Source organism: Corvus brachyrhynchos, unplaced genomic scaffold (assembly GCF_000691975.1).
Source record: "Corvus brachyrhynchos isolate BGI_N302 unplaced genomic scaffold, ASM69197v1 scaffold83, whole genome shotgun sequence".
Classification (NCBI taxonomy): Eukaryota; Metazoa; Chordata; class Aves; order Passeriformes; family Corvidae; genus Corvus; species Corvus brachyrhynchos.
The window spans coordinates 4837117-4860550 of record NW_008238464.1 but is presented as its reverse complement, the minus strand read 5'-3'; the positions used below and the strand labels follow the sequence as shown (position 1 = coordinate 4860550).

Sequence of the window (23434 nt, the reverse complement as noted above, 5' to 3'; positions counted from 1 at the left end):
ATTCCTGTTGGCTGAAAACCAAGAAATGCAAAACCAGCATTTGAAATACTAAGAAATATATTAATGAAAATTTTGATAATCCCTGTTGAAAAATTGAAGGAAGGGAATATATTACTGGTTAGCTTCAGGTTTCAAAGTCAGTATTTAAATTGAGACTTTACGCTAAAGATAAGGGCACAAAAACTCTACCAAGTATCTTGGAAAGTAAAGTACTTATTCTTTCACAGATTCATCTGTAGTAGCCTGTAGATCTCAAAATGCAAGGTTTTAGGTTTTGTTGTCTCTTATGATGGTGAAAATTACCATCAAATGATAATTCCACAGATATATCCAGTGAGAATGGTCTCAATCTTATCACATCCTTCTAACTTTTACAAAAAGAAAAAAAAACAACTAATGCAAATAATCTTGAGAACTAGCAGCTAACTTGCTTCTCACTTACCTCAGTTTCTCACTGTTTTAATGGTGTCAGAGCTTTCAGAGAACCTAATATTTTTTCTGCTACCTTCCATCTTGTAAAGTCAGCTGTATTTGTAGGGAGTGAATGGCAGATGCTGGGAGAAAAGACTTCCTGTGTGCTGCATGTGGGCATCAATGATTGACAAATGGCAAAGCTATGAAGCACCCAGACAACAACCTTGGTTTCTCACTATTGCTCATACTAGTTTCATGCTGGTAGTTGTTACAGATCCTGTTTCTCTGTAAAATTTCCAGACCGGTAGGATTCAGGTCCCAGTGGTTCATGTCAGGTTAAAAACAGCTGTATCCCCCACAGAAGAGATTTCTGTTGATCTAGTCATAATTTAAACTAATTTTGTCCATGGCCATGCATAAAACAGTGCCAGAATGGAGAAAGAAAGAAAGAAAGATGGGGGGAAAAAATACTAATACCACTTCATTTTGCTTTAGGAAGCCAACCAAAATATCCCAGCTAGTGTAGGTTGACTATCAGCATAGTTAAGTATTAAAGTATAAAAGTAGTATCAGCATGTTAAGTATTAAAATATACAAAAAAGAGGGGAAAATTGTTTCAGTCCAGGAAATTTCATTTTTAGATTTTAATGTAACAAGGGCTAGACTGACTTCATCCTTCAATTTGGCAAGCCTTCTTCCAGGGTGAAACTTTTCATTCAAGCTTTTGGACTAAGGCAAATAAGCACATAGAAGGCATGTTGTTTGTATGTATATATATGAATATCTAGAAATGAGATGTTAACAATGATAATTTTCTAAATATCCTCCTGCAATTACTTTGCTAACATAAACAAATGGGAACTGGCACTGAGATAGAGCTGAGAACAATTTGTTTAACATTGTTCTATATTAGAGTTTTTAAACAAGGGCTGAGTTGCTTGCTTTCTGGAACAAATGTAAAAAGACAAACTACAGTCTAATAAAGAAGATGGTAATTAAAAAGAAAGCAAAACAGCTCCTACAGTGTTAGAAACATACACTAAGAACATATGTGGCAGATGTAAAATATACTGCTACACAGAGACGTGGATAATCAGTATATCTCAGAAATGCTGCTGCTTTAGAGTGGAAAATCAAAATTCTCCAATCACTTCTGCCTGGAAGAGTTAGTGAATTTGGTCAAGTTTTTTGTGATGGGATTGAAACAGATCTTTTTTAGCTGCACTCTCTGTTCATGTATGTGTTAGTATAAATGTTCCCTTCTTTAAGGAAGCAATTCAGATTGCCCTTTTTCAGTGCAATTACTGCTGTGTTAAGTTCAAGTAATATAGCATCTAAAAACATTTATGGAGCAAAGAAAAGAAGCCTTTTATTCTAACCTTGCCAAGAGCAGAAATAAAACGAGCTGTTGTACTGGAAGTGTAGAACTGCATGAGGATTTGTAACGTCCTATTTCTCGTGGTTTAGTCTTGTGTGCAGCCTGAGATTTGTGTGATTTAATGAGACTGTGATTCGTTTATCCTGTCAAGCTTTAAATAAAAACCCTCAAAGCACTTCCTTCCTTTTTTGAATTACGTGTTTTTGCAAGTATGGTATCAAAAGCTGCCCCTTAAAATGAGGGAGGGGAACCAAATGCAGTTATGTCTGTTGGCTGGATTTTTTTCTTCTGTTTTATTCGACACTATATAGAGTAGTATTATCCACTTCTCTGCGCCTCTCTGTCTTGTTTTGGGGCATTAAGAGGTTCCTGCCATCCTGTTCAGTTACACATGAAAACAGAACATAAGCACAAGCTGCTCCTGAACTCTGCTTTTGCTGGGGGGAATGGGATTAAAACCTCATTATGTGGGTGGGAAATAATAAGTCCCACAGAAAGCCAGGCTGTGCCGAAGATGGGCATAAACTCCTGCTTGTGTTGTGTGTCCTCAGGCACCATCCGTGCCTGTATTGTGGAGCATCCCTGCATGGCGTGTGAAGTAACATTCACGGGGGAAAATATGTGCAACTCTTTTGGGTGCTGATCCATTGCAAAGATCAGTCCAAAAGTGCCCTGGTGCAAGGGCTATGCTCCACCTGCAAGGGCCAGGGTCAGTGCTCCAGCGTCCCCTTCCCCAGTCACAGTGGTGGCAGGAAGCAGCACATGGACCTGGGACTGGCTGTCCAGAATAAGGGGAAAAGACACAGCGTGGTTCCTGTTGCTCACCCAGGCTTCCCATCTGCTGGAGGAAAATGGTGGTCTCTTTCCCATCTTGGGAGGAATGGAGTAGGATGCTCAGGTGGAGCCTTCCCTCAGCAGTAGCAAGGCTCTCATTGTGCTTCCCCAAAGGGAAGGATGTGATCTTTCTAGTGGAAGGAAGTTTTTGCTTCCAGTTCTCATCCCTGTGGTGCTGAGGTGTCACTGCCTCTGGCAGGTGTTGTTTTGCTACTCCACCAGCACTATGGGCATAGTTTATTTTCAGTCTTTTCTGCCTTCCTGCCCTCTGTGCTGCCCTAAAGCCAGATTTCCTTCTCTCCTGGCCCAGTGCCCCAGCCTCCCCCAGCCCCTGCTTCTTCCTCTGTGTTGGTGTTCAACTCACTTCCTCCTCACTGATCTCGCTGCAGCAATAAAACTAAATACCTTAATAATGTGGTTATGTGTGAGCGGAGGATGCGCAAGTAAGTGATGGCCATCAGTCTGATCACCTCGTTTCTACACCTGGCTTTTATCTCCAGCCAGCTTGATGTTTCAGTCTGCACAGCATTCAGCTTCCTAGGACCTTCATGGTGGTCAGATCCCCTGGGAACAACTGCCGTTCCCCTGCAACCTGCAGTTTGTGAGAGGGAGGAGAGCTGCACAAAGGTAGCACAGAAAAACCTCGTGTGGCTCTGTGGTTTGATCTGCGGAGGAACTACTGAGGTGTAAGAGTGGAGCCTGCTGGGATGGTGTTTGTGCAAACCTAGATCCCTCCATGACTATGCAGGGGCATACTGAATTTCACTTTGGAAAAGTGACTTGCACTGTCTTTGGATATTTGCAGTGGTTTTAAATTGATGTAGATACAAGTGGATTTTTTTCCCCTGCAGTTTGGATCAAGAGACAGTGCTGTGGCAGCTGAAATATGACCAAAACACATCCAAAACACCCAGCTGGTAGATCTGCAAGGGCAGTAAAGATGTTTCATGTGCTTCTTTACTGTGTGTGAGAGCATGCTGGGGACTGTGGCCCCAGTGGTGATTTCTGCACACATGTCCCATGGTGGAACCAAGCTCCGCTGGCATTCGCAGCAACTTGAAGCAGCCTTGAACCTTTGCAACTTGCTGTGAACAGAGCCAGGACACAGCAAAGGTGTGGCAAGAGCAAATAGCAAAAAAAGAAGTCAGAAGTAGATAAGGCTGAGTGCAGGTAGTATGTGGCTCAGTGAGGGGCTCCTTGAGAGGCTGTGGGGGGTGATTTGAGTTATGCTGTGAAAACTGCTTGGCTTCACACAACTGTGTGACACTTCAGCCCCTTTGTATTTTTGATTAAAGTGCCTGGAAGTGATTTACGCTGAGGTTGTACTGAATTTCATATGGAGTGATATGTAGTACATTTCTATAGAAACTCTCAGTTAGAATAACAAGACTGTGGTCAGCTCATAACCAGTCTGGAAAAGCCAAAGAGGTTCAGCTGTCTCCCCTGACGTGAAATTTGTGAGGAAATCCTGGCTAGAGTGGTGAATCTCAGGGCATGTCAGAGTGAGAGCTGCTCTCACGGCTCCTGAGAAAAGCTGCTGCAGGTTGGGTAGGTGGAGGTTGACCTATGAGATGCAGTCAGTCACTGGGAAACCAGGTTCTCCCTGACCATTGTTGTCACATTAAACATTTCCACTGGTGGTGGGAAAGTCTGCATGTGAAGGCTAAGAGCTGGTATGGCTATTTTTACTTCCCTCCTGTCAGCCCACACTTGGACAACCTGTACGTGGTCTGTGGGCTGTGGGAAAGTGATAGCTGGCTTCAGTGCCAGGAAGCTTGAACGTGATGATGGAGCATGGAGACTAGATATCAGATGCACAGAAGATAACTTTGACCTTCCACTAAGCCCCAGAGACTGATGCATCTAAGCCCCTATGCTCCTACAGAATAATCTAGGACACGTTCCTTGGTAGAAGCTCCACTGAGCATTTCTCCAGCTTCCAGGTTGCCAGCTTGAGTGAGTTTTACTGCAAGTTTCACTATATTTGGCAATTTACTTACAGCCTAAGCTCCTGGAAATGGGTCATTAGTAAAAACAAGTTAAAAAAAAAAAAAAAAAGGGTTGCTTCACTCCCACCCCCTTTAACTTGAAATCCTAGGTTTTATCAGAGGACCTAAGAACACACTGCCTGCCTGTGTCCTCAGAAGCAAGAACCTGAAACTGCTCTTTCGAAATGCTCTGACTTGGGACACCTGGCTCACATTTAGTAGGTGATTCAGGTTAGTTATTTGAATACCTCCCAAGGAATTTTGTCTAAGTAGATAATTAAATATAGGTTTAAAAGGCAATATTGGAAAAAAAAACATTCTACTTCAGATTTCTTTGGGTGTTTTTTCTTTATTTCAGAAGACAGTTTCTTCAGTTGCCACAAAAAATACTGAATGCAGCTTGACTCCTCTGAAGGAAAGAGCCAGATTTATCGGGACTAACAAGGAAGTTGTCCAAAAGAGATTTATTAATTAGGAGGCCTAATCACAGCCAGTAAGACAAATGCCCAGGCCATCCACAGGCTGATATACATCTTTTGGCAGTCACCACTCCCCACAGGCTTGCCTGTCTGTTGCTGCCTACTGTATGGCTTCCACCACAGAAATGATGTGATAACACTAAAACCAATTTGGCACTTTCCACATGAGAGGACCAGTGTGTTCCCCACCCTGGAAATGCAGCCTCCAGCTGTCTTGCCCTATGCCAGAGGTTTCTTAATACTCTGGAATTAGCTGACTAAGAGATGAAGCAAACTAACGGAGCATTTGCTATCTGTTCAGGCCGCCTAAGCTTTCCATCAAATAATCCTTGGTCTCATTCTCAGCCCCTTGGGAATGGTTGCCCACAGCTAACATTTGCTACCCCAAATAACCCTGTGGTGACCTTTGCTGCAAAGCTGCAGCTAAGAAAAACCCTGTTTAACATAACAGTGCACATCTTAGCACATCAACTTGAACCATCCTGACCTCTGAGCTGCCAGGGTCTGTACAAATTAATTTCAACAATAGACAGTGTTGAAAGGAAGGAATGTTTCAAAGGAATTAAGAAAATCTCCCTTATCCATCTCTTCTCATTTAAGAAATAGTCAGGAGGCCTACTTTAGAAAAATGAAAAGTGCTCCTTGTTGCAAAACAATGGGCTTTGTAAAGGGAGGGAGATCTCTTTGGTTTCTTGCATCTTAGCATGGCAAAATGAAATTTCCCACAACTGGGTGCTGCTTCTGGAAAATCAGCCTTTAATTTCCACTGGGGAATTGCCTTTATTTCCTGGGATGCCTCAAAGATACCATTGGGGTTTGCCTTTCTTTTTCATAGCTGCTGCTAATACTTCTATTAAGCAAATAAGTCTTCCCACTTCACTGGTTTGTACCTTGCCTCATGTTTTCCAGGGCTTTTGTGTGAATGACCAGACTGGGAAAGGAAAAAAGCCATTCTCCATATGGCAGTTGGAACTTAAATCAGTTAATGATTGAAGGAGCCCATCAGAAAGGAGGTCTTCAGCCTCTGGGGCAGACAGGCTTATCACTTCTGCTGAAGAGGAAGCTGGCTTGGGTTAAGTCTCGGGTGTTTCCCCCAGGGGTAGACTTATTCCTCTGCTCCTCCTCTGCAGCAGCTTTGACTCCAGCAGTCTGTAAGTAGGGAGGATTGTTACAGCAGGGGGGTGAAGTTGGAGACAATGAGAAACACTGATGATAATTTAAAAACTTGTGTAGAATTGCTTTAACAGTTTGAAAGCTGTATGTTGAGCATAGATAAAAGACATGGAAGCTTATTCCTAAAGCATCCAGTGGACTTCAATAATTACACCCATGAAGCCACCTGTTTTTGTTTATTTAGCCGGTGTAATTCTTTGCAATTGTCCTTTCTGGTTTCCTGCACAAATGCTTTTCTCTTTGCAATTGACATGTGCTGCTGAAGGCAGCACAGGGCATGAATCCAAGTGTATCCCCAGATGGTACAGAGGAAGATACCCCCATGAGCAGCGGAGGGGTCTGCTGCCAGCAGGAGGGTGGTGGGGAGCATGTGAAAGGGCTGCCCTCTCCTCCCAAACATTTTCAAAGCCAGGGACTGCGAGGTGTGAGAAGCTGCAAGGGCTGAGGGGGAGAGGGCTGGATGTTTAGTGTAGAAGGAGATAAGGTAAACCGATATTTCTCTGAACTTAGTGCAGCTTTCCACACACAGCCTTTAAGATCCTGTGAGGTTGTAGAGGTCCTCTTGCAACTAATACAGTAATGACCTTGAATTTGCTTCCAGCTCAGCTGTACTGCTGGAGGACAAGGCATTTCTTGTGAGCAAAAAACATTAAAGCAGCACAGAGATTTGCCTGCATAGCTCCAGTCTTCAAGAGATTTGGGTATCCTTTTTGAGGCCCCACTTGCAACGAGGAATTGCAGATAAGCTTCTGCAGTAGTTAATGTGTAAAGTTTTTGGTTTTATTCCCACTGGTGCCTCTCCTTTTGCTTGCAGTGTTGACAAGTATACCGTCAGATGCCTTTTTTTTGGGTATTTTTTGGGTATTTTTTTGCTGCACAAAGAAGGTAATCATATGCATGCTTATACATGCATGCTGAGCAAGATGAGTGTGCTTTCATAACATGACTGCTGTGGGGGGCTTCGGGGGGCAGATATTAGTTTGCTTTAATTTGAAAATAATTAATAATGTGTTTCAGTCCTTTTTCAGATTGTAACCTGAATACTGAGTCTTGACTAATTTTTTACGCTGAGGCAGTCTGCTGTACCAAACACGTATCATCACAGACAATTAGAAATTTTTGTAGTCTCACGCATGAATTAAGGCTAATCCTTTCTATTTCTTATCAACTTGTGGTTATAAAATAACAAAAGGGGGAGGGGAAATGAGCAAATCGTAAGATTTTGTTACAGATTATCTTTAAATTGTGTCTGCACTTGCTACGTGACTCAGTGGAAAATATTAGTAACCTCTTCCTTTATAACTTTGACTTCCTGCAAGCTTATCTGTTAAAAAGATCATGCGAGATGCTCCCATTGCAGATCCTGTAAGAAATGTTTTTTAGCAGGAGGAAAATCTGACTGAGCAAAGACTAACTTACACAGTGGTTTGGAGGCCATGTGTTGAAAAGTGCTGGGGAAACACATCAGGGAAAATGATAAAAAGAGATGAAAGCAGATCAGATGGGTGAAGAATGCTGATTTAAAAATGTGAACCATCTGAACACTGATGAGTGGGCAGGTTGCAGTAACTTCAGGGCAGACCTAACTTGCACAACAGCCGTATACTGTAAGGCAACTCCCACAGGACATCACCTGCAGTGATTTAAAATTGGAAGGTGTGGGAGTGTCGAGGTACTGCAGAGAGCAATCTTGCAGCAGCAGAGCGCAAGGAGGAAATGGGTCAGTTGGAGTAAAAGGTTTCTTCCACGTGGTTTGTGTGAGCCAAGCCAAACGAATGTGGAGCACTGGGTTATCACAGCCATGATTTTTTTTTTTTTTCAGTGTATTAGAAATTGCAATGAAATTTGGTCATCCAAGCGTAACTTTATGAATCCTCTCTCTGTTTGGACACTGCACTGAGCCCCAAAGTCAACTGTCTTTGTCTAATGTTCTAGGCTTTGTCTGGATCATTAAAATAGACTGTGTTTGGAAACGTAATAGTGTGGTCTCACATTCTCAGGAGGTCAGCAGAAACACAGCCTGAAGTCTCTCTGCTAATATCACCTGCGGTTTGTTCTCGCCTCTGCATTGTGGTAGGCGATTTCCCCATTTGTGCTGAAACAACTGGATGTGTGACCACACCGAAGTGGATAAAGGGGCTGAGCCAGTTAGAAAAAAAACCCAACAAAACTAAAACAAAAGTAACCCCTAACATGTAATTCCCCTGCTGTATCTGTTCCATACACGGGGGTGTTGGCAGCAGCAGAGGCACAGTGCAGGAACAAGGGACAGAGAAGGGAACATCTTATAACTGGTGTTACTGCTGGCTTCTTTTTCATGTGAAAACACAGTCTTAGTTACAGCTTCGGTTTAAGGTTTGCACTCAGCTTTGATGTACTTTAACAGCTTGCAGAAAGGTGATAGCATGTGGTAGCTGTGGTTTTGGTCCCTCCTGATGGCCAGTGTGAGCAGGCAGTGTGTTATCAGAGGCGTGTAAGCTGTGTGTGCTGTTTGGATGTGATGAAGTGGTGGCTCCTGAGGTGCAGGCTGGTAATGAAATCCAAGCTTGCTCCTGCTCCCATTCCCCTTTGCTGATCACAGCTGGCTGGTACAAGTGGCTCTTAAGTCCTGCCATTAAGTGTCCATTACAACAAATGGATTAGAAAGAAAACTCCAGAAAAAGGGGCTTGGCTTGTTTTTAATTCAGATCAGGTAAGTGATCTGACACTAATCAGTACACTGAGTTACACTGCAGTGTAGCAAGTGAGGCTGACAATGACTGGTGCAAGGGAGGTGGATGGGAAGGCTTATGGTGGGGAGGGCTGGATTTGCTTCAGTCAGGCTTGTAACTGATAGTCACACCACTTGATTAAACAAGTGAGTTCGTGTAAGGGCATAGTGTGCTCGATGGTCTAGCAATGTGTTATGTATTTTCCTTGGAACACGGCCCCCTCAGTCAGACTTTGTTTCATTTGGACCATGCATCCCTCCACTAATGCACAAGCAGTCCAAAACCCCCAGGTATTAGTAGGGCACATACTTTCAGGTCTAGGTCTGGCATTCTCTACCCACTCCCTTTATGTAAATCTCTATCTTATCATAAAGGAATGTATTTAGATAGTTGTGCCACCCATCCTCCTTTTTGGAAAATACAAAACCCTTGGCACAACTGTGAAGTGCACAACTCCTTCATGCCACTTCAGTGTGCATGCAGCATCTGTAGCAGAGGTACAGGAGTCGTTCTCACTTGGGTCTGGTACTAGGCAACAAATGATGTAGCCACTGCTACGGTGCCAGTTCTTACCAACTGAGGAAGAAGTTCCCCTCTCACCCACTTGTGTGATGCTCTCCCCTTTGCCCCTCATGATATGCACGGAGCACCATCCTTTCCAGGCTGTGGACAGAGGAGAGCTGCAGCTTAGAGCCGATGCTCCCTGCCTGGTCCCTTTGGAGACAGGCTTGCTCTCAGTTCCCCTGCGTAAGGACTTTCAGTGGTAAAGAGAAGACAGCTTATATTGTACCACTGTGCATGCAGCCAGACATGGGTTTTGCTTTTGCTCTCTTAATGCTACACTCGGTATAGCAGAAGCAGGCAGGCGCATAATCTCCCTGAAGGCAGGATCCAGTGTTACTGTAGAAACTGGCCACCAGCTTCTTTTGTAGCTAGCAGCTGTCACGGTGTGGTTACAGCCAAAGCGTGTCACTCCTACAGTGTCTGCAGGCTCTGGAGTTCTGTTTCTGCTACTGAATCCTTTGTGCTACTGCTTGGAGATTAATTCTGCACCATCTATCAATATGTGTTAATATATTTCTGAATTGTATTTATTTTTAGAAAAAATTTTAATAGTGTTTGTTCTTTACAGGTTTCATTTTCCTTCACCAATACTTCAAGGCACAGAGGAGGTGGTAAAGGCATTGCCATGAAACCTAACTTGAAGCAATGGAAACAACTCATGCTCTTTGGTATCTTTGCATGGGGTCTGCTTTTCCTGGTGATATTCATCTATTTTACAGATAGCAACACTGCTGATCCAGTTCCAAGTTCCTTTTCTTACATTGAAACTAAGAGACTTTTGCCCCTTCAGGGCAAGCAGAGAGTCATCATGGGAGCCATTCATGACCCATCATTCTCTGAAACCATTGATGGGAATGAGGTACTTCTTAATGAAGATCTCCTAGGTACTTTTAAATCAGGGACTGGAAATTCTAAGAAATGGACTGTATTGGAAGAGGCCTTTAGAAATGAAGATGAGTTTTTTCCATCCCAGTTAGGAAGAAAATCAAAAAGGGCTTTTTACCAAGTGAACGAAGATTATTTATTTGCTGCTGGTCAGCCTCATTCACACAACCACCTTCAAGAGATAGAAAAATTCATTTCAGCTGACATGAATAATCCAAAAGGAAGTATTTTACAGAACAACTGGAGCCATCAGAGAAGAATGAGGAGAAGGAGCACAAAGCATAGGAGAGGCCAGATGCTTGATGAATCTGATGACTGGGATGGGCTGTATTCCACAATGTCGAAATCCTTTCTTTACAAGCTTTGGAAAGGGGATGTCTCTTCCAAGATGCTAAACCCTCGACTGCAGAAGGCGATGAAAGATTATTTGAGTACCAATAAGCATGGGGTGCGGTTCAAGGGGAAACGAAACTCCAAGTTGACAGGAGACCAGCTATTTTGTGAGCTAAAAGAAAGAGTGAATGTGAAAACAATAGATGGCAAGGAGGCTCCCTTCTCCTCTCTTGGATGGGAAAAGCACGTTCCCCAAATTCCACTGGCCAAATTATATACACATGGCTTTGGGAGCTGTGCAGTAGTTATGTCTGCTGGTGCAATACTGAACTCCTCTCTAGGGGACGAAATAGGTGGGTGACATGCATCTCTTCCTGTGTGTATGTGTATGTATATGTGTGTGTTCAGGTTTATCTTTCAAAAGGTTCATGCTTCTCCAGCACAGATCTGTAAAGTCTGGTTGTTGTCTCTCACCATAGTTGCATGAATGTAAACTAATGAACTTCAGTGAAGCTGTTCCCTTTCAGAACAATATAACTGAAAGGAAAATCAGGCCTGAAGTCATAATCTAATTTAAAGAAAACAATGATGCCTTCTTATCATATTACAGCTTGTATTATGAAGGAGGCACTGGTTTCATCAGATCTGCCATATTCAACAGTTGTCTGCAACACGCATCTATTTTTTCAGCAGATTAGAGCCATGTTCAGGTTTTATTCTGCAAAGCTGTGTTGTACTGGTCTTTATTTTGCAATGGCTCATGAGAAACTGCTGTTGTATGGCTGTCCCAGACATTTTTCTCCATGTTAAGAAGCAGTAGTGTCCTCTTCACCTCTTGCATGTTTAGAGTTTGCAGACATATAGAATTCAGACCCTTGAGTAGCTTCATGCACTGAGATCAAGTCCCCTGGCCTCTTTTCTGAGACTGAATTTAAATGAGTTCAAGTATCTTCACCCACTGTTTTCCCATCGCTGCACTGAGTCAGCGAGGTTACAGGTGTGTTGAGATGTCAGTGTCACTCAGAATTCCCCACCTCAAGGTGAGAGCTTTGTGGTAGCTATTCAGAAAAGGATGGTGGGGCCATAAAACTAATCCAGGTCAGTTTTATTTTTCTTTTCAAAAATGAATGCTACTACTTGTGTTATCGTCTCAGTATTTCTTCATTTTAGTAGTACATGTGCAGTATGCTAAGAGTGTTCGAAGAAGGATGAAATGTATGTCTCAAACTTGTTTCTGGAACAAGAAGAGTTATCTCCTTCAGGTCTCTATAAAAACCTTTTGAGGTTCACTCATTAATCCTCCCCATCTTCCAGGACTTCACATCCCAATACTTGCTTCATCACACTGTATCATCTCTTTGACACAGATAGGTTTCCTTTAAATCTCTGGGATATGTTGGAGCTGCTAGGGTTATCAAACTACTATAATAGGCTTCCAGCACAGCAGAGGTGCCCAGCTGGCCTGCAGCCAGAGTAACCTCCAACTTCACAGGAAGACTCACTGATTTAGAAATCTTCGGGGTGAAAGGGCTTAGCAATTCCTACCTTCTCCAACATATTATCTTTGACTGAAACAATCTTCTGTCCGTGTTCCCCAGTACACCCGGTTTACACCAGTACGGAGTAGTACTGTACTGTAGAATCCATAGCACACTGTGACATATTTACATAATTACATATTACAGCATGCTTCAAGTCATATTTGCACACTCAGATGCAGCCCAGGTATGGACTTGGGTGCTTGACATGGTACCTGGGGCCTGCTTGCTCCTGTGTGTACCTATTTTCTTAGGAAGCTTCTGGGCACAGAAGTTTATGCTATTTTCTATGGAAGAACTTTGGATTTAAATGGGAAATTGTCTTCTGATGCTGCCTAAAGGGAGGAAGATGGGGTTTGAAAAAGCCTACATAGAATTTTCAGATCTCATACATGTTGTGCAAGGAAGTATTGGGCCACCAGGAATCACAGAATGCTGTTTCTGTGTCTCTCAGGCTGTGGGCAGATACCTGTGACTGAGGAGAGGATTTCGCCCAGACTGTAGAGCAGATTAGATTAGAGCAGACTGTAGGGGACCAAGTGACTGCTTACAGCAGTGGTAGACAAGGGGGAGCAATTTTAAGCTAAAAGAGAGGAGATTTAGATTAGATATTAGGAAGAAGTTCTTTACTGTGCAGGTGGTGGGGCACTGGAACAGATTGTCCAGAGAAATTGTGAATGCCCCATCTCTGGAAGTGTTCAAGGCCAGGTTGGATGGAGTTCTGAGCAACCTGGTCTAGTGGAAGGTGTCCCTGCCCGTGGCAGGGTGGTTGGAACTAGATGGTCTTTATGGTCCCTCCCCACCCAAACCATTCTGTGATTCTCTGGTTTATTCTCCCAAGAGAAAAAAAAAAAAACGCCTGTAAAAGAAGCAGCAAAGGACATTTCCCTTCATAGGCCTTTAGCTCCCTCTTCTGTGTTCCTATTAGAAACACAAGCAAAAATGTTAATTTGTGTTCTGCCTTTTGCCCTCCTCTCCCCCACTCCTCAGACTGTTTTCAAATGAAAGCAGGCATGGAAATATGTGCAAGTATAGCAAACACTTCCATCATGATCACGCTATTAATTGAGAGAACAAATTATTTTGGCATCACAGGAAGTAACAGGGAACTGTGATCAAACCCCAAACTTTATCTTTAAAATGCTTATCTACAAATATGTACTAAGATTAGAAACAGTTTACTTAAAACTAGCTATAATCAGTGTTAAGCTGTGTCCTGGTCATACATTTTTGGTGAAGGAGAAGTTTTTCATCTGTATGCAAAGAACCAGCATGACTGATGTTGGAAATGCATCACACTGTCTCTCAATTAAACTGCAAACCATACAATTCTCATTTCATAATCCAGTTCCCTGTTCTCAGTCAACAGATTGTCTAAAAGCCATCAATCACAGGTCCAAATTTACTCATTTAAATAAATGAATTCATTTAAATTCATGACAACAAACTTTTGTTTTTCTTTTCTTTTTCCAAATACGTGGAGCATGTGCAGCTTCTGTTGATTTCCTCTAGCTCCTACACAATCAAGATGCTTGGCAGATGAAGTCTAGGTGTTGAGCCTAGGGCTGTCCCTGCCTGGGAAACAGAAAAAACTTCTACTCCTTAGGTTCTGAGGAGTTGGGCTTGGTGGGCATCTCGCAAAATCCCTCTTTTCAGACATGAGATGTTAATGCAAACATGAATGTCTGAAATCAGGATGCTGGCTGCATGCCACAGTGTTTCCCTGTATGGAGTACAAGAAGCGCAGAGTAAAGGGGGGAAAATATGAAAGATCCCAGTTTTATAGGATTAGGCCAAGACTCCATTGAGGCATGTTGGTTATCTTTGTAACTTTTGCCTCCTCCAGTTTTTGAGCTACAGACAACACATTTTAAGTGACTAGAGATGAATAGCTGTACAAACTACTGTGGGTTAAGGCATTTCATGCCTGTTTTGCCCTGAATCATATTCTCAGCTTCCATCGATGGAAGGGATAAAAACAGACCAAATAGAAGGCTATCAACAGGGGCTGTGTGTTTCTGGACAGTGGATAAAATGTCTTGCTCTCCTTCACAAGTTTTGGGCTTTGAGATCTCCTTAAAGAAGCACTGGGAGGGTGATTATCTCTTATCCAATGGAGGCTTGTGTGTGGTGTCTACCCTTGACCCATACTTGACCTAGAGCTGCTTTCTGTTCTCCATGACTCCAAGGTCAACAGCTTGTGGAGAAACTTTGACAGTTCAACTCTGTAAGATCTTTGCTACCAAGGATCCTCAGGTTTCTTTGTGTGAACAGATGTGTGGGCTGGCTTCCATACAGAGGCTCTTTTAGATTTCTACTAAGCTTGATAATAACACAGTATGATTAATAGATTTGGGGTAGTCTGAGATTTTCGGGTATTGTAAAATACTGTGAAACACAAGCTTATAGTTAAGCATTGTTATTCATTCAAATGTGCAATTAGATATCCCTGCAGTTTACATGCTTTTGCATGGAGTAATTCTCTGTAAATTTTGTGATAGAAGTAGTGAGCAATTGTGTGTACTGAGTGTACTAATAATCTTCCCACACTAAGTCTATCCAATTAAGAGAAGTGTTTAAGCATTGCATGCTAAATTAATAGATGATTCTGAACTTTTTTCCCAGTCGGCTTTTATGTTAATAGCATATGGCAGATGCAAGAGGATTTTTGTTTGTGCATAGTAGAATGTTCTTCATCCTTAGAATATCCAGATTAGGACAAATGTGTATAAGTTTTGTATTAGTTTAGATAACTGGTTTTATTTTACTGTTCTGTATACTAAGAAAAAAGAGTTACCCCTCATTTGTGCTCCTAGATTCTCATGATGCCGTTTTAAGATTTAATTCTGCTCCTACACAAGGCTATGAAAAGGATGTTGGAAATAAAACAACTATGCGGATCATTAATTCTCAGGTAAGATCTTCCTTTTCTGAGTTCACGTCAATGTCTCTTCTGTGCAATATGGCAGTAAGTTAGTAACCTCTGAAAAACTGTTGGGTAATAAGGGGAGCAGGTAGTGATTCAACAGTCATGATGCAGAGAAGGTGAAAGTTTTCCCTTACGGGGGTGTTTGCACTGCTGTCAGCATAGGGTGGTTGCCATAGATACTCAACAGCCTCGTTTCAGAGAACTGGTTTGTGAAGTTTCTCATGTGAACTGATCTGTAAAGACTCTGCAGGACGCCAGAGCTGTCAGTACAGAAGACCTTGACTGCACTGCCTCCAGGATCTTCACAAAGTTCAGGCTGTGGCAATCCCAAAGCTGTTTTCTCATATTTTCCAATTCCCCAATTATTTCCTTGCTGGAAGGCAAAAGAAATGGGAACTGAGTTGTGTAACTTTAGGCAAGTCATCATTGCTTAAAGATTTGGAAAGAACTAGTAAAAAACTTTAACACTGGGTGTTACACATCAGGTGAGTTTGTTCATCTGAATGGAAACAAGAGAAAATGGGATTTTCCATGTATGGGTGTAAATAAATAATTGTGGCTTGAGCTACAGTGACACCTTATGGTTGAGATTAGTTTTTCAATTTCAAAAATGCTATTGCCTGAATTCTAGTCTTGGGCAAACCAAACCTCTTTCCTCTTTATGAAATACAGACAAAAAGTCAGCAGTAGAATTTCTGTGAAATTTTATGACATACCGAAATGGTGAGTTTACTTAGTCAGCACCAGGAGCATGGTTTGCCATGTAGCATGCTCTACACATAGGAATTCTTGTTGAAGGAGTGCAAAATTTTCAGTTACTGTAATTTTTATGAGTTCATTTTTCCTTCTATTTTGAGTGACTGCCCATGCAAAGTCTGTTCTTGGTGGGTGTGTTTTTTATGTGTATAAGCTCATGTTCTTTGCCATCAAATAGAGGTCTGTTCGCTGTCATTCCCTTCACACTCATTTTGTAGGTCTTTGTGAGGCTGCAGAACAGACTAGATCTTTGAAGTGAGATGGGTTAAATATACCTCCTTTCCTTTGTTTGCAAGAAGAAAGCAGAAATATCTTATTCTGCCTTTAGTGCTGAAATCAGTGTATCAGGGAACATGGATTTTCATGTATTTTATTTTACTTTCTTTTGTTTTGTTGGGGCTTTTTCCTTTTCTTTGATGGTTCTTCATTTTACTGTTAGCCAAAATGTCCTGACATTGACCATGCCTGAACTCCTGAGCTGGGCCGGGAGAAAGATTTAGAAACTCTTCATAGTTTACTAGACTCAGTAGGCTCTCTGTAGAAGAGAGAAATATTCTCAGGGAATGATCTGAGCCTTTTTAGCTCCCCAGAAAATTCAGAGAGATTAAATGGCTAAATTAGCTGCTCTCCATGCAGGGCAGACAGGGGTCCTCTGGCTCCAAGAGCTGCTGGAGTAAGTTCCCACTGGGACGGTAATGGAGGGTCCCATGGTCTCCTCTCTGCGCTGTGTAAGGCTTGCTCCCCATAAGACCTCTCAAGAAAACAGAGGGCATGGCTGAAGTTCTGGCCAGGTCAGCTCACATGGCTTCCTCACAAGTCTTTCTATTCCCACCACCTTTCTGCTCCTTCAAAGAGGTCAGAAGCCATCCATGATAATCTGACCACCTGCTGAAAAATCAGCCTTGCCTCTCTGAGAGTGAAATCTGCACAGGCCTCTTGATGGAAGTTGCTTTCCCCACCAGTACTGTAGCTGGGTTACCTATACAGGTTTACTGACCCTCCTCCCCTCCTCACTGTTGGGAACTCCTGCATGCACTTCATTAAAAGGCTGCTGTGGCCCCTTCTTCCTTCTTATTCTCTTCTGTGAAAGCCCAAAGGACATGAAGGAAGCCTGTACAGTGGCAAAAGATACTGTTATTACAGAAAAAACTCATACATATGAATGCAGGCTCACTGAGAGCAAAATCTGTGTGGACAACACCTCCAGAGGACTCTTGCTTACTGAAAGGCAAGTAAGAGCTCCTTTGTGTGGTAACTGTGGAACCAAGCTTTTAAAATCGTGACCTTTTGGTCAATTCACTGTGTATACTCAAAAAAGGAGTTTACATTCTGAGGTGAAAATTGCTCTGAGAAATGAAGTTGGGGATGCTGATAGCAGTATGACTAATTTTGTTCTTACTGTAGAAGGCTGATGGAAGTCATTAAACTCAATGTTTATGGTAGGAAGAATATTGCTATGGCAACAATATTATTTTTCTGAAGAAAAATATGCATAATCAAATATGGCTCATTGGATCCTAAAGGGAAATGAAAATTGCTATGAATTTATTTGTCTGGAATGTTGATTATTTTAACAGCTGGAACAAAACTCATGCTGTTTTGACCTATGCTGAACCTGCCTGACATTGGATGCACCAGGAATCAAAGAGATCTAGTTAGACATGGAGGGTCCCAGTGTGGTGGGAGGATCAGGAAAATTACTGGGAGATGCAGGAAGGAGTCATATGAGAGCAATAGATTAGAGCAAAATGACAGCTAATTCAAAAATAGCCCTGTTACTTGCCTGTTGTTGGAATTGTTTTTCTAGGTATACCAATTTGTACAGTCATGGTCTAATTTGCATTTTTGGATTGAAATGAGACTGACTTGTTGTTGAAATGAGAAAGCCACGAAAAAAGTGTTTGGGGATGGGTGGCAGGGAAAGACATTACCCTTGGGGGCTCTAGCCCTTCAAAGAAAGCTGCTCTGTGTCCAAGAGGATCCCACAGGCAATCTGAAATACTGTAGCTTTCGTTTTCAAGTTCCGGAATACACGGTAATGTTGATACACAATTACGCAGCATCTCAAGTGGTCCCATCGCATCCCTCACAGATGGAGAATAATTCAGCATACTGCTACTTCAAACTGTCATGAGTGCTGTTTATGGCTAAGCTTTTTTTGTATATTTTTTTAACAAAACAAGATGCTTAAAATCAACCAGAACTAAAGCATAACAAACAGCAGCGTGGGTAGGACTGTTCACTTGAGAGAAGGATTTTGCCATTTTTCTGGATCGCACTTGCTTTTAATGCTGTGCAATTCTTTGCATCTGTGTTTGCAGATTCTCACCAATCCAAACCATCACTTTGTCGACAGCTCCTTGTATAAAGATGTTATCTTAGTAGCCTGGGATCCTGCTCCTTACTCTGCAAATCTGAATGTGGTAAGATATCCACTTAGACCTTTCTTCCCAATTAGTTGAAAGTACTGGAGAAAATTAATTAACTACTTTAATCTCCTGGTTCTCCCTTTTCACAATGAACCCCAGGTTCATTCAGTGGAGAATGCTATGTCTATAGTAATTGGTCTAAATTTGTTTATTGGTCAAAAACTTTTTAGTAGCCAGCATTTATACTGGAATGGACTGAGATGCTAGGATAGATGAATGATGGTGTTTGTTTTATAAAACATTGCTATTTTCACATAACAATGAGTTTTCTCTATGCTTGCCAAGGAGGGAACATTGTTATATTTCAGAAGGAGGTTTTATCAGGAAAGGTGAAAAATTGCATCAATTTTTCCCCATCTTCCTCTCTGCCTTCCCAAACAAAACACAACATCCTAGTGAAAATCTCTCTGGGTGCCTTCCCCATTTCCCTTTATGTCCACTGCTCCACAGCCATCTGTGCCCCGCCATCCACCCCCTCACTGAGAGCAGCAGATGTCCATCTGGTTGTCACTGGGGGAGTCTCTACTTCGGCTGTTGCTGCAGCTCCAGTAGACAAGTCGATCTGATGGCTTTTGGCACAGGGAGCTTGGAGCTGAGCAGGCTGCAAAGTAGAAAGTAAGCCTTCATCTGCTGAACTCCCTTAGCAACAGATGCCAGAGGCTGCCTGCTTCCTACGCAGGCTGCCATCAGCCTGCGCCATATGCTGCTGCTGCCTCCGTCAGGGACAGGGATGCTTTCAGAGTAAGACTCACCCCCAGGCCCAGATATCATGTCAAAGCTCTTTGAACCTCTTCTTTAATGTGGATCTGTGAGGGGAAAAGTGTCTTGGCTCATCCCACAGCCGTCAGTTACATATTGGGAGTCTCTGTATGAAGAAAGGAAACAGAATAGCCCACAGTAAGGAATGCCTTTCTAGCAGAAGCATCCACCAGCGCAGGCTGCTTTGCTACCTTTGCTTCTGTTCTGCAGAACCCAAATGAAGCCAGTTTATGCTGTTGTACATGTAGTTTAATACTATTAAAAAACATCTGACTTTTTCCTCCACAGGCTGCCATCAGCCTGCGTCATGTGCTGCTGCTGCCTCCGTCAGGGACAGGGATGCTTTCAGAGTAAGACTCACCCCCAGGCCCAGATATCATGTCAAAGCTCTTTGAACCTCTTCTTTAATGTGGATCTGTGAGGGGAAAAGTGTCTTGGCTCATCCCACAGCCGTCAGTTACATATTGGGAGTCTCTGTATGAAGAAAGGAAACAGAATAGCCCACAGTAAGGAATGCCTTTCTAGCAGAAGCATCCACCAGCGCAGGCTGCTTTGCTACCTTTGCTTCTGTTCTGCAGAACCCAAATGAAGCCAGTTTATGCTGTTGTACATGTAGTTTAATACTATTAAAAAACATCTGACTTTTTTCCTCCCAGTGGTATAAGAAGCCAGACTACAATCTGTTCACTCCCTACGTACAGCATCGCAGGAAGAATCCAACCCAGCCATTCTACATCCTCCATCCAAAGTTTATATGGCAGCTCTGGGACATCATTCAGGAGAACACTAAAGAGAAGATACAGCCCAACCCTCCTTCTTCAGGGTTTATTGGTAGGTGTATCAAAGATGGTCCCAGCAGACATGTTAGATTAAAACAAAAATTTAAACGTATACATTGCATGAGGATTGAATCCATACATATGTACTGTTTGTTCTTGGTGCTCTGTACAGAAACAGTGACTAGCAAAAACACACAGTATGAGAACTAGAAAATAGTTGAGTGAATTTGATGTTCTGCTTTCTTGCTGTTCACATCCATAGTATGCATACCATATATGTAAAGCATACATATATATATATTTATATGTATGAGAGAATTGTATTATTCCACATTAATTTATCTGTTGAGGACCTACTTAATTCTGAAGTTCCTCGTTGGGATCATAGAGCAGAGAATCCTCAGACAACAAGTGAAAGCAAATAGCAAATCATAAAGACAGGATGCAATCAGTGGCAGGCTGAGCTGTATTGCCTACATAGGCCAAGGGCTTCCAGTGCTCAGTCTGAGCACTTCTCTTTTTCACTGGAAGCAAGAGTGTTTCACTGCATTTTTTGGTCCTTCCTTAGTATTTCTTGGGGGATAATTTGGCACTGTGCCCACAATTCATACAGCAGAACAACTTATCTGATGTACAACAGGTCTTGACTGTGAGTGTCTAAAGGATGCAAGTAGTCAGAGTGGCAAGGCTGAGTCAGGGTCATCACTTCTGGACTCAGGGCAGTAGAGCTTCAAATACCATCTTCCACTTTGGAAACGCCATCCTTTCCTCACTGACATTGTGATATTGTTCTAGGTATTTGCTGCAGTCAGAAAATGGTTTGGTTTTTTTCTTTGTATCTGAATCTGAAAGCAAAGACACCTGAGATTGCATCTGATATGGGAAAACCAGTTTTGAGCATTTATCTTGGGTTCTATATGCAGTAGTGGCATCCTAGGATACTGTGGAGCACACCAAAGGCCTGAGAGAGGGTGCAGAAGCTCCCAGAGGCATGACATAAAGGTGTCTGGGAGATGCCCATCTATGCCTTGAGTGGGTTATGCATACCTGGAACATGAGTGGAAAATAAAGGAGGCCTTGTTTGTTGTATGAGGGGGGCTTGGTAGTTGGTTACTTCTTGAAGTGAGATATTTTTGAAACCTGCTTGTAAAAATTCGCAGGGAGAAGACAGCTCATGTGGAATGATCTCACCAGCTGCATTCACATTTTGCAAAAGTGTTTCTTGTAGCAATGAAGTTGTTGATAAAAATAGGTTAACAGCTGCTCATTGTAAGAATAGTGAAGAGGATCATTGTGCTGTCAATCTGTACTTTCACCATACATAAAAAACACTTCAAAAGCTTTCTTTGAAGAAATGGAATTAATTTCACTATGAGAATAGAACAGCAATCTTCAATCCCAAATCTGAATGTTAGTGACAAAAAAATATCCTTCAAGCAGAGAAAGCTTTGAAAATACCAACCATTAAACAAGCAAAATTTTAACAACAAAAGCTGTACAGATAAATATATTCTGTGTACAGATGCAAATTTGCTGCCTTCTCCTCAAGTGGGAATTTTATTTATATTGTTCTTTTCCAAGGAGCAGTGCTTTTGGTATGCTGTTACTCACTTTAAAAAAAACAAGGTAGTAAGACAAGCTTATTGGATGTCATATCCACCTCATTTCATAACTAGCTACTGTTCTGATGTATTTTAATTATTTTACTATGGAGAGTCTTCCTGTTTTGGTAACCTTATTGAATTAATGCCTATGCATTGCACATGTAACATCATCTAAATACAGAGGTAGCCCAGAAACAGCAACTGCATATTGTCAGGGACATAAAGAGCAAGATAAAGCATAAAAATATAACGCAGCTTGGCAGAAATCTGAAAAGTCATGTTGGTCTTCAGGTCAAATAATCCTGTTGGAACTGAAGCTGACAGACACAACTGAGTGCACCTGTATGAAAGAGGTATCCTGGATATTGAGCTTCTGCCTGATTCTTATAAAATCTATAAAATTATTTCCTATAGAATTAGTAGAAAGATTGAGTAAGTGATGGCCATCATAAAATATGAGTATCTTTATTTCAAGAAGAGAAAATAATATATTGAATTATTTTTGTGACACTACTAAATGCCATTGTGCTTAAAACAGCTATATGAAGGAAAATCGGCCGTTGTTAAATACAGGGTCTGAATTTTCACAGAGATATATTATATTTCTGAATCTAAGCAATTTCTAGCATGGACCGTGATGATTCTAATCATATAGAAAAAGTTACAAAAATGATTCTGTGTCAAGTGAGGCACTTTTGTTTTGAGCTTTTTGGCCTTCAGTAGGCCCGGTTTGCAAAATTGGATAAATGTATAAATTAAAACATGGAAACATAAGAATGTTTCCTTTCACAAGTGTCAAGAATGTTTTAGCATGGTCTTACACAGTTTCTTCAGTAATTATATTTTTCACCTGACAATTGTATCTATTTCTGCCTCTTAGCACTATTTATAAGAAACTGAAGCTTCCCAAAGGGAGGATGTTGGTGGAATGTGTCCTCACAGTGTTCTTCTGCAGCAATGAGTCAGCATCCTACCACAGTGACTGATGTCAGGGGAATCTTTTAACATTGTTAATAACTGTATTACAGTACTTAAGTCACAATATTATTAAATCTCTCAGAAAGGGGGCCAGTGGGGAAGAGGTAGTCTCATGTGCTTTGATTTTAGAGGAGTGAGAGAGACGAGAGGTAGAACTTTTCTCCTGTTTTTTTCACTGCACTGGAGTTAGGGAAAATAATGGTTTTTGCACTTCCTTTGGGGTATGGGGTGCTCTATATCTGCATTAATTCTGTCTGGACTCCCTGCCTCCTTAAAACCCTGCTACGTCAGCTCTGCACCAGCTCAGTGGTGCTGAGGAGAGGCAGTAACATTTGACAGCTGGTGGCTGGGGTGAGGGAAGCACAGTGCATGTCCCAGCTGTAGAGGGGAGAAGAGAGGATGGGGAGAGCAGGATTGGTTGAGGGGGGGATAGTTCGTGGGTAAAGGTCCAACAGGGTAAACCAACCTTTTGATTTTAATCTGGGGGTCGTTTTTGGTTTGTTTCCAGAGACACCACCATGGACTTTCCCTGGCTTGTAACTTTGCCTTATGTGGCATGTCATAGCCTAGCTAATGTCCCTCCTCATTATAAATCACTTACTCTTTATATTCCTATTTTAATCCTTATAAGAGCTTTGAGAAGCCATTCCTTCATATTTTTGCATCATTTTTGCAGCTGCTGCCTTCATGCTTCTAAACAAATCTGCACAGTATTCTCATCATCTTGCATTAGCATTAGGCAATTGCCATGGTGGCTTTTCACAGTTAAAGTTGTTGGTTCACATTTGGCTGAAATATAAGTTTGCTAAATGAGTATTGATATGTTTACATCTCATCTTGGACTTGGATCTATGCCATTTTTCTCAGAAGACATATAAGCATCCAACCACCAAACCTCAGATT

General features: G+C 41.9%; 1 protein-coding gene across 2 annotated transcripts in view; it reads left to right on the top strand.

Moving 5' to 3' along the window:
- ST6GAL2 (ST6 beta-galactoside alpha-2,6-sialyltransferase 2) overlaps nucleotides 1–23434 on the top strand; it is a 149319-nt gene that overhangs the window by 118189 nt on the left and 7696 nt on the right. For both annotated transcript variants that reach the window (XM_017737081.1, XM_008635838.2), the window contains 4 exons: nucleotides 10110–11112; nucleotides 15114–15211; nucleotides 18304–18405; nucleotides 19827–20001. In XM_017737081.1, the coding sequence (XP_017592570.1) occupies nucleotides 10167–11112; nucleotides 15114–15211; nucleotides 18304–18405; nucleotides 19827–20001 (1321 nt within the window). In that variant the 5' untranslated portion in view covers nucleotides 10110–10166. The remainder of the gene's footprint in view (nucleotides 1–10109; nucleotides 11113–15113; nucleotides 15212–18303; nucleotides 18406–19826; nucleotides 20002–23434) is intronic.